At 34.7% G+C, this 14,373-nt stretch overlaps 1 protein-coding gene across 1 annotated transcript; it reads right to left on the reverse strand.

Moving 5' to 3' along the window:
- Window positions 1-4,560: 4,560 nt before the first annotated feature.
- LOC124447117 (tyrosine-protein kinase RYK-like) lies at window positions 4,561-14,373 on the reverse strand. The gene is made up of 11 exons (XM_046998012.1): window positions 14,137-14,373; window positions 12,676-12,800; window positions 11,475-11,571; window positions 10,780-10,917; window positions 10,557-10,711; window positions 8,277-8,436; window positions 7,291-7,551; window positions 6,633-6,844; window positions 6,425-6,534; window positions 6,182-6,341; window positions 4,561-5,775 (listed from the first exon to the last, which is right to left on the reverse strand). Exons 1-11 carry the CDS (start codon window positions 14,240-14,242, stop codon window positions 5,527-5,529), a joined length of 1,773 nt encoding a protein of 590 aa, XP_046853968.1. The 5' UTR covers window positions 14,243-14,373; the 3' UTR covers window positions 4,561-5,526.

Consider the following 14,373-nt stretch of genomic DNA (forward strand, 5'->3'; position numbering starts at 1 on the left):
TTTTGTAATTTTTCGTGATCTCGTTTCAGTCTATTTACCTAAAAGATTTTATCAACAAAAACAATAATAAATAATTCAGTGTAGTAATAAATAATTCAGTGTGCTAAGAGTAAATTATATACAATGTGATGAAAATAATTAAGTTGGTAGGCGTTAAATGGAATAAGCTCTTTCTACTTTTTAAATAAGTTGTTCGAATTAAAATTTCATTTGCATGTTTTCACATTTCACTTTGATTTTCACGGACTTGCCCAACAGTACTGTATTCATGTAGCTATTTCATTTCAGTTAGAGATGCGATTATTTTATAGTACGTTTGACAAATATATACTTACCTCATCTCGAAGTTGGGAAAGTTTGTTTTCATACTCGTTTACAAGATCACGTTGGCCCTGATCCCTCGCAGAAAGTTGATGTCGTAAATTTTCCGTCTAAAATTGATTTTTGTTTCGACAAGACTTTGAAAACACAGACATTACGCAAATATTTCACAAATTAGCATACCTCTTGTATTTTTGCACCAATTTCAATTTTCATAATACCATTTTCTTTCTTTTTCTTGTCTAACTGCAGTTGTAATACATGAAGCTGACTGTCCCATTCAACTTTCTTAGCATTTACCATAATGTCAATCTGACGCATCAACTATGACATAATTAAGAACATTGATTTGATGTAAAATAGCCACGACATAACACAAATTTGCTTAAAATATAGCTGTTTAATGCTAAAGGTTTGTTCAATGAACTGCTACGTACTGGCAACACGACTTTATCATTTAGGGGAATGAAAAATGGCTTTCTGTTGAAACAACTGGTTCATGAATATAGAAAGGCTAAATATCTGAGTTAAATAAGACATGGAAAGTTGCAAGAAGTAGAAAACTCGCTGACTATAATAATTTGAAAACATTCACAAAGGTTACGTGGATGGATGCTGGTTTGCTGGGTTCATAATTTACACCGCGACAGTCCACATGCAAGTCTATATCTAAAAGAGCTAGTCGAGTTTTGGAAATAAAGCGTCTTTTTTATTTGCCTGAATTTTTTTTGGAATAAAGCTTTGATCTAATATCGCAATAGTTTTAGTTGGTGCATCCAAGCCGAGAGTATAAGTGCAAAATAACTTTCTATTGAACTCCTTATTTCAATTGTTTTAACTTACTTCTTGCAACTCAGCTTCACATCCACTTAAAACGCCATCAGATGCTTTATCTCTAAATAATTAGACAAGACAGGATAAGACAGGAAACGAATGAAAAAACGACACTTTTATTCAAAGATAAAATGAGAGAATATTAGCTTTGGTTCACGATTTCACCATAAACAGAAAGAAAATTTTTCAAGTGGTTGATCATTCTTTCAATGCAAAAAATGATTGGTTTAAATAACCATATGATTGGTTAAAGTAACCACAAAAATATTGGTTAAAGTGGTCGAATGCATCCAATTTTTATGATTATTTTAACCAATCAGTTTTTACAGTGTTCTCAACTTGCATAACAGCAAAACCAAAACTACACGTATATCCTGTGACAAAACAACTGCAAAACACGATATGATGAAGAACTCGCTCTGAACACGCATCGAATAAACAACATTCATTTTTAATCCACTATATAGAAACGCTCATTTGTCCTATTTCTCAATTTTCTCATTTTTGCGCTCAACTTGAATATGGTAATAAACGCATAAAATATTTATCGCAGTAAAATAATAATTTAAGGTTGAATGTTGTCAGAGCTTTAAGACTCACAACTTCAAATTCTGCCAACTACAACAAGTATAAAAACAAAATGGCACACAACAGATCGCTGACATGCATTACCGACTATCCATCAAGACAAAACTCACCATCGCTGTCGAAAAGAAAGCATTTTCTCTCAGTTCCAGGTCTTAATATTACAAAGCAAAACAAACCCCAATTTAGTGAGCAGGTATTGTATGGAATGAAATGATATGATAAATTCTCACTAAAAAATACCTTAATACTTAAACTACAACAATATTAAATGAAAAACAATTTCTTAACTTGCTAAATGCAAATTGTTAGATGCACATAAAATACTTTAATAGCAAAGAAAACAAGAACTTTACAACCTAGTGCAGTTTCTGCAATTACAGTTTCCATCCTCCCATTGCGATGAGTAAATAACGCAACATTAGTTTATGAACTTTCCATGTTCAAAAATACACCAAGTAAATCATTCAAAATTGTTTTTAAATAATTATTTAAAAACAATTTACAGAACTTAGTTCTGTAAATCGACATTGAATATTTTGAACATATAGCTACTGAGCTGCAAATAAGTCACATTTTGCTTTACCATTTCTTTAGTCGTATAGTCTAAGTGTGCCACTTTTAAAGCTTGGTAAAAAGGTTTTATTAAAGTTTTTCAATACTTTTTCAAATACTACAACTTCTTACACTTCTTATACAACCATATACTTCTATATCCTTATAAACTTGACTTAATTCAATCAACCTGTTTCCTGAACATAAAACATCACCCGTATTTGGCTGTTGCCCAGAGATATTTTTTATACCATATTTTAACCTACACACACGTTTCACTCATCGTAATAAGTTTATTCCTAAGCCATCATCAGAGAATCAGAATATGAATTCTGCTACTTACATCAATGAAGTTGTATTGATGTTATGTTGTTTAACTCTGCTGCATTTTGATATTGCACTAGTTACTATGAGTAAACAATTTGATATTGATGGTAAAGACAGATAATTCACAACCTTTTATGTACTTAGAGTCTTAGTCAGCATAATTACGAGCTCAGTCACAAGCAATGTCAGTGAAAAAGCTAACTGTAAAACAAATCATGTCAAAAATTCATGTAATATTTAGTTTAGTAAGGTAACAAGGTTCATACCAAAACATTATCTAATGGTTAGTGGTTATAGAAATGATTTTCACATTATACTAACCTTTTATTTCCTTGCAAGCTGTGAAATAACTGTGAAAATGTATCAACAGCTCTTTCTTCATTCATCGTTTACTTGTACCATTTATTAGAAGACAACATAAACAGTTAAAACAGTAACAGGACAGTTTATTGCCGCATTTGATTGCATTTTTTATATTTTGAAAAATACATCGTACACAGTTAATAAAAAGACGTTTAAAACCACTTGATGACCATTTTTTAGTTAAGTAATAACTGAGCTATTGACTCTGATAGTAGCAACTGTTTTTGGTGGTTTTTGAAAATAGATAAATAAAATCGTTAATTTAAATCAGCCGCCATATTTTAAGACAAAAATGACGCGACCAAAATAGCCAAAATATCGTCAAAATGCAAAACTGAATAAGAAAGGAAGGGGGGGGGGGGCTGACATTGGGCCTTCATAGCCCCGAGGTACAAATGGCTTTAGTCAATCTTAATAGAAAAAGAAAGAAATTGAAATGACAGTCCCTTGAAAATCTCCTGCAAAAAGACCTTTACAAGTACACACCGGCTAGTGTAGTCTCGTTTCCTGGTGGCAGGGGTGGGGTAGCATTATATTTTACACTGAATAATTTCTGTTTAGGTTAGCAAGTCTGTGTTTCTTATTTCATTTTATGCAAGATACAACCATCTATACGTGTGGGTGAGAGCTTTCATTGAAGTATATTGTAGCGATAAGAAATTTGCTAAAGTTGGCATTATCTTTTACATACAATCAAAAACATCGTAATTTGACTTTATATGACACAGCATAGCACTGCTTATAACTGAGAGGTGTGTAACTGAAAGTATTGTTTAAGTGAAAGTATTTTTAGGAGACATGCAATTGCCGATAAAACAAATATTTAAACATTTATATTGACATTTTAGATGAGATATAACCATAAACGGATTGTAAACTTCAGCGCAAAAGCGACAAAAAATTGAACAGCAGAAAGACAATCCCCTTAAGCTTCGATCGACCGAAAAGGAGAAAGAATTAGGTAAATCATGGTTTGATTGTGGTAAAGTTGCTTTAGCCATTTACACTAGTGAAAACTATGCTTAACGGAATACATTTCGATTTTTGTGTTTCTTTAAAAGAAAAAAAGAATTCGAAAAAGGAAATTTCCACGACCCTCCATGACCTCTATTACTTTCGCTAACTTGCATTTTTGTATTGGCAATTTTGCCTCACGCTTTTACAGGAAAAAAACCCTGGGAGATAAGTTCAGAAGTTGTTCACATGTTTATGTAACCGTCCCCTCTCAACCGTTTTGCTGTCAATCATGAATATTTTGCAAGCTTGCCTATGGCTGAACGCGTTATAGCTACAGGAGGGATGGCAAATTTTCTACAAGAGATTGTAACAGATTGCGATGATTCTTTCAACGAAAGAGTATGTAGAGCATTGTTAGCATGTAAAGTGTAGACTTTGGTAGACAATTGCCTGAGAGGTTGCAATTACAGCTAGGCTTTAATTAAAAGTCAACATCTAAACGCAAAATTTATGGTTCCAGTGTCTGATGACTTGCACGAAATAACTAAACGCCACTTCAGAGATGTACACACCATTGCAATATATAAGCCGGAAGAGAAAAGATTAAAAGAGCACGAAGAAAAAGAAAAATTGTTGTAAATCGCCTACGTAACAGTTACATCAAATAATGACGAATATTTCTACTTTTGAAAAATGACTTTGAATGTCCTAAAGTTCATACAGATGTATCCGATGCCTCAATAGATAGATATTTAATGATATAAAATACATATTAAAACTCCCTAAAAGGATTTTTAAAAAACTATTTACAAAGTTAGGCGCTATCTATATTTAAAATAAAAAATCTATGGAGTAAAAATATCTAGAGAGTACATAGACCTATTAAACTTGCTTCTCCCGATAGTTGATCGAGTTCTAGATTTTGAGCTACCGTGTTAATACTGGAGTCACGTGATGCAAAAGGCAAGTCGTTCAAATAGACGGGGAAATTCGTGTAGCACCATGCGGTTCACCGTGGGTAATGGGACGCGGGTTCGAAAGGATGATTCGTGTTCAGTCTGATCATAACAAACACACAAAAAGTAATAACAGATCCATTTTCACATTTTATGTCGGTCGTGAAGGGTAAAACAGTATAAGATCAGGTTTATATCAGCTAAATAAAAACACGACATGACCTCAATAATTACAACGTATTCTTTTAACTCATAATAACTATGTCGAGCCTTATTCAAAAATATCCAAACTTCACCTCAACTCACACCTATAACTAGTACGACACACTATTCATCTTTTAGGACACACTAGATTGTTGGAAGTGACAATAAAATAGGGAACACGTGACCGATATAGCATTGAAAACCTTAAATGAAGCTTGTAATGTCGCCACAAGTTCAAAAAATAAGGCACCTAATAAAATGTTTGTTTGATGCCTTCATTACAATAAATAACTAAACCAACAAAGTAAACCACCCCTTAAATCACAGAATAAAGATCATAATAAAATCTCCTGATTTCACTACAGCCTGACGCGTGTCAATGTAAACAGTCAGGTGTTTCAGAATCAGAATTGTTGTCTTCACATCATATAAACTGGATTAACGCATTGTAAAATTTAGTAAGTAAAATCATTAGTTGCGCAAAACCCGGACGTTCTTCGGCAGAGAGCGCCCAACAATAGCCCATGATTGTAAAAAGATCATCAGGACAGCCTGTTGGTTGACCCAAGCGATGTCCGTTCTTCAAATAGAATACCATTTCGAATGCATCAATACTGTTGTACGGCTGTTGACCGAGTGTGATCAGCTCCCACAAAACAACTCCAAACGACCACTGCAAGGAAAATAAAACATAGGAAAATTTAAAATGTGAACATTTATGCTACAATGCATATAGTTTCATAGTTAATATGAAAATATATTGATCTTAGTTGAAAAAAGAGAGAGCAGGATCGTCTTTAACTCATTTTGGTTGTCTCAAAAAAACTCGCGAAGACTTACGAATAAAACTGAACGTAATCGAGGACCAAAGTAGGCGTGGATGAAACTTAGTTCATCCAAATAGTAACTGTAATATATTCCATAATCTATCTAAAGTCAAAACTACTCCAAACCAAATCTCCGAAGACGTAAATCTCCATAATCTAAATCTATAAAATCGTAAATGTCCTGCACACAACTACACTTAGTGTCTATTTTTCATTCATCCTGAACGTACATACTATAAAATGAATACATACAACATCACTGGCTGTTGTAAATCGATGTTGCTCAAGACTTTCTACGGCCATCCACTTCACTGGTTTATTTTCGTTATCACCAAGACAATGATAATCCATTGGAAATAAATCTCGAGATAGCGCACAATCGGTTATCTTGATGTGAAATTCGTCATCAATCCTAACACGAGTAAAAACAATCCGATGATCGTGAGGAATAACAACAGAAAGCAAGCGGTAAACGCTCAAAAGTTAGATACCCACACACAATTTCTGGTCGCTAAGTCTTTATGGACGATATTACGCATTTCTAAGTATAACATCCCGTTAGCTATTTGCAACGCCATGTCAATAAGATCACGTGTTGTCACACTCTATAAAGAAAATCACAATGTATTTTACAACATCATTTCTTGCAAAGCGGCTGTGTAGAGTGAAACGCTACTGCAGTAAAATCAAAGCAATCTCTCACCTTTTCCAAACCTGTTCCTTCAGGAGTTCTTGATTTTTTAAGGAAGTTTTTTAGATTACCTTGATTCATCTGGGGTGTTATGACGAAGGGTCGTTCACAATTCTCCTCGGCGAGACAAACATATGCTATGGAGCAAATATTCTGGTGATTCAAACCTTTTAACATGCTTCCTTCAGCTAATAGAAGGCTTGCTTGTTCATCTGACGCCTTCTCTATATAATGTAAAATGTGCAACACTATTTTCAACGATAATACTTCAATAATTAGAACAAAGCGACGGCTATCGACATTAAATATACAATTAATCGATATTGTAAGACCTATTTTGAAATAAACAACACGCGAGTTATGATAATGTGGTGAACTCATACAGCTCCCACGACTATAATATGAAATGTAGATGAAATAAAGGTAAGTGTTTGCCTGTATTGGCTAGTTTAGTGAAAAATTACAGTTCTCGATTACAGTATCACTATTTTCATGATATCTGCGTTATCGTTATTTTTGCCATGTTGCCATTAAGCTTTAGGGCAACATATCAAAAAAACGGAATTTCATTAAGGCGCATTTTGTCTCCGTGTAAATATGTTTTGAAAAAAAAATATCATTTGAAAGAAAACTTTCATGAGGGAAGCGAGGAAATGACAAAAATCAAAACCTGAAACAGTTTTGACAAGAACATTTTGTCCTTCGCCGTCCTCCGGACCAGTTACGACAGCTTCAAAAATCTTTCCGAAAGTTCCCTCTTGCAGCAACTCATGTAGAGACACACGTGACCTATCTAACACGATATCTTGTAGTTTTTCCCGAATTTCTTTGTTTCTTTTTTCTCGAAGTGGAACAATGTCTTCAGGATGTAGAGGGTCTTGTGGAATCTGATTACCAATTGTCGACGTCGCCGGGCGGTTGGGAGGAGGAACTGTTGTATGCACAAAAGAAAAACATATAGCATTCTTCATTTCTTCCGAAATTTATAGTTCTTACAATGAGTGAACACACATAAATTTACATAACAGGGCCAATTTTGCGGGCTGGAAACGCCAGTGCAAAAAGTATTACAATAATACATGTAGGCCAGTACTTGATGCAAAAAACATTCTAAAGACTTTTTTAGGAAGTAAATCTTCGAGTTTCAAACTTATTGAACATGTAAAGCTTTCGCAATAGGAAATGTCAGGGAATGCAAATATCTGCGATAGTTTGTAGGAGATAGGAGAAGGGGTTGGAGTGGAAGCTTAACAGTAGTTTATATTACACATGTTAGTCTGTTTCCCTTTAGTGAGATTCTTTAATTTTTCTCCATTAAATACTAATCATCACTGCTATAGAGTGTTTGCATGTGACGTCAAAACGGCCATGTTGGGGGGAGTGGATCAAAGTGCCAACGCTCAACAGAAAAATTCTTTTCACTCCATGGGATTTTCCACCAATATGGCGACTGATTAAAACACTCTATTGCTTGATATTAATATTTCGCATAGTGGCACCTTCCTGTACACCTTCTAGACAAGGCTAGAAAAGGTGAACACCACTCTGCACACGTACACTATATTCATCCTTATGCGAAGCTAAATTGCGTTATAACAAAAAGTTAAAGAAGGCCAAAAACTATGTATGACCAAGCTGTAATTGACAAGTACCTTCAATTCTTGGAGGTACTGTTGTCGGGCGTCCACCAGGTGCCAGGCGATCTGGCGGCAAGTAAGTATGACGTAACACAGGGACAGTAAGATGTATTTGTCGCACGTTTTGTACAATGGGTTGTTGTGCTACAGGTCTTGGAGGGGGAGGCCTGAGTTGTTCCCTGAAAAAATACGCACATTGAGAATCCATATTAAAAGTTTCTATGAAGTTTTGAATTGAGGCGCGGTAGTATTCTACCTTTTACATTTAGCTACACTACACAGTGAAACAAAGAGTGCTGATGTCGAAATACTTATTTTCGCTAGTTACTTGATCTGACCCTTCCTGAAGTGTATCAAAATGTTGTTATAAAGGAAAACAGTAATACTTTCCTACGCAATTAACCACACTTAGCCATACGCAGGCCACCTTATCCGTACTTAGATATACTTAGACCACGGTAGACAAACTTTAGTCCTCTATAGACAATTTTAGTTACACTTACACAACCTTAGCTATGCTTAGACCACCTTAGCTATACTTACACAACCTTAGCTATGCTTAGACCGTCTTAGCTATACTTACACTACCTTAGCTATGCTTAGACCACCTTAGCTATACTTACACTACCTTAGCTATGCTTAGACCACCTTAGCTATACCTACACAACCTTAGCTATGCTTAGACCATCTTAGCTATACTTACACTACCTTAGGTATGCTTAGACCATCTTAGCTATACCTACACTACCTTAGCTATGCTTAGACCACCTTAGCTATACTTACACTACCTTAGCTATGCTTAGACCATCTTAGCTATACTTACACTACCTTAGCTATGCTTAGACCACCTTAGGTATACTTACACCCTTAGCTATGCTTAGACCACCTTAGCTACACTTACACTACCTTAGCTATGCTTAGACCACCTTAGCTATATTTACACTACCTTAACTATGCTTAGACCACCTTAGCTATACTTACACTACCTTAGCTATGCTTAGACCACCTTAGCTATACTTACACTACCTTAGCTATGCTTAGACCACCTTAGTTATACTTACACTGCTTAGAACACCTTAGCTATACTTACACTACCTTAGCTATGCTTAGACCACCTTAGCTATACTTACACTACCTTAGCTATGCTTAGACCACCTTAACTATACTTACACTACCTTAGCTATGCTTAGACCACCTTAGTTATACTTACACTACCTTAGCTATGCTTAGACCACCTTAGCTATACTTACACTACCTTAGCTATGCTTAGACCACCTTAGCTATACTTACACTACCTTAGCTATGCTTAGACCACCTTAGCTATACTTACACTACCTTAGCTATGCTTAGACCATCTTAGCTATACTTACACTACCTTAGCTATGCTTAGACCACTTAGCTATACTTACACTCCCTTAGCTATGCTTAGACCACCTTAGCTATACTTACACTTTAGCTATGCTTAGACCACCTTAGCTATACTTACACTACCTTAGCTATGCTTAGACCACCTTAGCTATACTTACACTACCTTAGCTATGCTAGACCACCTTAGCTATACACAACCTTAGCTATGCTTAGACCATCTTAGCTATACTTACACTACCTTAGGTATGCTTAGACCATCTTAGCTATACCTACACTACCTTAGCTATGCTTAGACCACCTTAGCTATACTTACACTACCTTAGCTATGCTTAGACCATCTTAGCTATACTTACACTACCTTAGCTATGCTTAGACCACCTTAGGTATACTTACACTCCCTTAGCTATGCTTAGACCACCTTAGCTACACTTACACTACCTTAGCTATGCTTAGACCACCTTAGCTATATTTACACTACCTTAACTATGCTTAGACCACCTTAGCTATACTTACACTACCTTAGCTATGCTTAGACCACCTTAGCTATACTTACACTACCTTAGCTATGCTTAGACCACCTTAGTTATACTTACACTACCTTAGCTATGCTTAGAACACCTTAGCTATACTTACACTCCCTTAGCTATGCTTAGACCACCTTAGCTATACTTACACTACCTTAGCTATGCTTAGACCACCTTAACTATACTTACACTACCTTAGCTATGCTTAGACCACCTTAGTTATACTTACACTACCTTAGCTATGCTTAGACCACCTTAGCTATACTTACACTACCTTAGCTATGCATAGACCACCTTAGCTATACTTACACTACCTTAGCTATGCATAGACCACCTTAGGTATACTTACACTACCTTAGTTATGCTTAAACCACCTTAGCTATAAAAGGTCAACACCATTTCTATACCTCTTTTACTTTTTCTGATTTTGGCATTGATAGTACATGTATCACAGCATTGGTGGCAGCTAGACTCAGAATTACAGTACAAGCAATTGCAACAGCAATATATGACGTTATTGATGTTTCTTCGTCTGCCACAGTATCAACTACCAATCCTATATCTAATAAATAATTTTGTCATCATTAACAAAGACATAATTAAATTCCACAGTAAATTCCACATAATTACCTTTGTTGCAATATTTTGTCCTTGGAAATCGTAAAACAGTTTTGTTACCATAATCAACAAACCCAGTGACATTGATAATGATGGTAAAGGCAAGAGTACCTTCCACCTGACCAGTGCAAGTAGCTGTTATACAGAAATCTAAAAAAAAATGCATAATTTGAGCTCTGTCCAACATAGCTACACACACATTCATGTAGTGATGTATTGCAACAGATCAAGTACTCTGTGTTTATAAATGAATGATCATCAGGCCAATCAACTCCATCTTAGTTCATCATCATTTGTATTTATAAAATAACAACAATACAACTTGCATGCTGATTGGTCTATAACTCAGTTTGCATTCCTCTGTGCAAACCGACCTGAACTCAATCAATCAAATCAATCAAAAATAATTCGCATATTAAACATTCATTTTAAATTTATCTGTTTCACATTACAGTTATTTTATAAAAGATATAAAAGACCTTTTCATGTTTGCACAGGTGTATGCAAACCAGGGAGACATTTGATGTCATCACATACATATGCAAAAGATCCAATTTGACTGGCAATAATTCATTTGTTTGATGATTATATAGGTATATGAAACACAATGTAGCAATTTATAGCTATATTTAATTATATTGTTGTACATTAGTACATACATACCTATCATTTAGGTGCATGCATAACTTGGAAAACTTTAAATATACCTCTTTTTTCTGTTTTGATAGCTGTTAACCTTGGCATATCAAAATGCATGATGCCAGAGGCATTGATCAGTATATGAAAGTCAACTTGAAGTTTATCCTATAAAAACAAAACACAACAAAATTTCTGAATAAAGAATAAAATTTCTTCTTGTTATGAATACAGAAATGATCTCTCCAAAATATACACTGTGAATGAAGTCAAAACTGTCAAATTCATGGCTTTTGAATGAAGTCAAAACACAGTTCCATCAAGATTGCTATGGTGCCAAAGATATTTTGTCCTTCAGTACTTTATGAGAGATTTGACTTGGATCCAATCTCTATTGGCTTAATAGCTTTAAAGGTATCTCGGCTTACTAGTATCCCAAGGCGTGAGTTCAAATCTGAGCCTCTAGGCCAAATGTTTTTCATGTTTGCATTGAGGTCAAAATGCATATTCTGATTCTCTGATGATAGCTTGGCTATACTTTCTTGACTTTATCAACATGTGTTTACAATACATAATCTGGTTTCTTTAAAATAGAGAGAGACTAGGGATTCAAGGACAGTGCAAAGTTTAAAAAACACTGCCTTTTACTCATAATTTGAATGAACCATTCGAAAAAAATTTTAATGAATTTAATGGATGCTATTAATCACAAAAAAATTTAATGAAATTTATCACAGACTCGTGTCTAATTAACCAGTTGTCTTTTTGTTGTCCACAGATTACATATGAAAGCAATTTCTTTTTGTTAACAGTGTAATATGAATAATGTCTATGGTTTTGTATAGGCCTTGGCTTTTATGCATAGTAGGGGATCATTGAGTTAAGAAGTTTGAAAATGAATTAAGTTGGAACTCAAAGAAGACAACATGCCCATAATGTATGACTGAAAATTTCCATATTCTACTCCACCAACCAATAAATTCATACCAATCAACTGGATCTCAAAGCAATGCTCTAAAAGTAACTAGCTCACTCTGTCACAAACCATAAGAAAAATTAGTGAGCATGTACAATCAACTTGACGAACTGCTCAAGTTCATACTTGTGGCAAAAACCAACTGAATGTACTTAGTCACTTGGTCAAATAGCTCACTTAGTCACATATTATTAGAAAGCCATTCACAGTTATAGAAGGCTTTATTGCACAGTTTAAAGAACAACAAATAATAAACAACAAATAATAAACAACAAATAATAAAAATATCCAGCAACCTTATAATTTGTCGCCTTCCATGAAAAAGGAACACAATTCTCTTTTGTTGGTATGTTTATATGATGATCAACAGCATTTTGTTTGATTTCCCCATTTCTCACAAAGTAAAAATTTGCTTCATAACCTAAAAAGAAAGAACTTAATAATATGTGGAAACCCACTTCAACCCAAACCACATCAATATTACAGGGAATGTGATACTGGTGATAAAGGTCCCGTAGCCCTTACCCAAACTAAAAAGTATGTCAAGTGCAACCTAGCGTTATAACATGCAATGTATAAAGTTGTCTAAGCATAATATAAAGCATGAGCAAAAAGTTTGGAAATTACAGCACAAAATTGCTGAAACTTTTCCTCTAGCTTGCGCAATTTGCAAACTTTCCAGTCTGGTCCCTTATCGCACTTTTTTATGGACAATGCCTTTTTATAACATGGTCCCTATATATAAGATGCGATAAATGAAAGTGTAACAGTAAACAATAAGTCATCCATGAGAAGTCACCTGCCTCATAGACTCACATCACCCCAGTTGTGACTACCTGACACAACAAATCTAACCAATAGCTGAAATAAATATGACATGAAAAAGAGGATGCCGTTCAATCAAATTAATGCCATCAAGGCCAACTTATATGATAATGGTTGACCACAAATTTTTCATCATTTGCAACAAACTTGTACAATACATGAACAAGCGGAAATCCAATGATATTCAAATCGAGAGCCAGAATTTTAAGGATGCCAATACAGTACACCTTACTTCTTGCTATTAGAACTTCTTTTCTAAGATTAGTAAGGGGTGGTCATTTTTACATGGTGACAAGATTTAAAAAATAGAAGCTATGCTGTTTACAAACAATCAAAACAAATAGAAAAATTTACATAGCAAGTTGCATGTCATTTGTTTATTACCGGATACATGACTTGCCTTGTCTACGTTTTGCTGGCAGGCAGATTCAGTCAAGTGCTTAAGACAACACTGATTAACCCCTCTTAGACTCCCTGCCCGCATAATGTAAACAAGGCAAGTCATCTATATGTCTGAAAAAATAACATGAAAAGGCCATAAGTTAATAAATAAATTTACTGAGGAATCAGAGCAATTTTGTGTATATCTTTAACATCGACACTTTCCTTTTCTGGACCAGGCAGCATTTCATGTAAACTGTACAACAAATATACACGGGTATTTGTTATAAAATGAAAAACAAGATTGACACTCAAACAAAAATTTTTAGCAGTCAAATATTTAATACTCTCTGGCGTCAGTACACTCCAGTCACAATAAATACATATGCTATCATGTATCAAATTCTATCTACTCATTGTGCGAAGGCATTTCAAATGGCCTCTCAATATTTTGGGGTGCATAGACTCAAAATTCAAAGTGAATGAAACCAAGATACTTTGAAAGAATAGACAAGCATCATAATATATTTTATTATCGGACAGATACTTACCAAATATTTTCTTACTTTCTGTCGAATTTATATACAGATCATATTCCGTAGTGCAAAAGTTTGTACATTCTAGAAGAATGTACGCAGCATAAATCCACTTATACATTTCTCAATGATTGAATTCAAAAGTCTAGAGACGCATTTCGCTTGTTTCCGAGAAATACAGAAATTCCAAGTTGAATTTACTATTTTATATCGAAATGATCGTCGTTTTAGTTTCGGGTTGTTTCGCATAGT

This window comes from Xenia sp. Carnegie-2017, unplaced genomic scaffold (genome assembly GCF_021976095.1).
Source record: "Xenia sp. Carnegie-2017 unplaced genomic scaffold, XeniaSp_v1 HiC_scaffold_22, whole genome shotgun sequence".
Taxonomy (NCBI): domain Eukaryota; kingdom Metazoa; phylum Cnidaria; class Anthozoa; order Malacalcyonacea; family Xeniidae; genus Xenia; species Xenia sp. Carnegie-2017.

Excerpts from the sequence above, each read along its gene's own strand:
- LOC124447117 (XM_046998012.1), bottom strand. The coding sequence starts at position 14,242 with ATGTATAAGTGGATTTATGCTGCGTACATTCTTCTAGAATGTACAAAC. Across the intron at positions 10,918-11,474 it reads TATCAAAACAGAAAAAAGAG|ATTTCTGTATAACAGCTACT; the intron begins GTATATTTAAAG and ends ATTTTTTTTTAG. Across the intron at positions 7,552-8,276 it reads CAACAGTACCTCCAAGAATT|TTCCTCCTCCCAACCGCCCG; the intron begins GAAGGTACTTGT and ends TGCATACAACAG.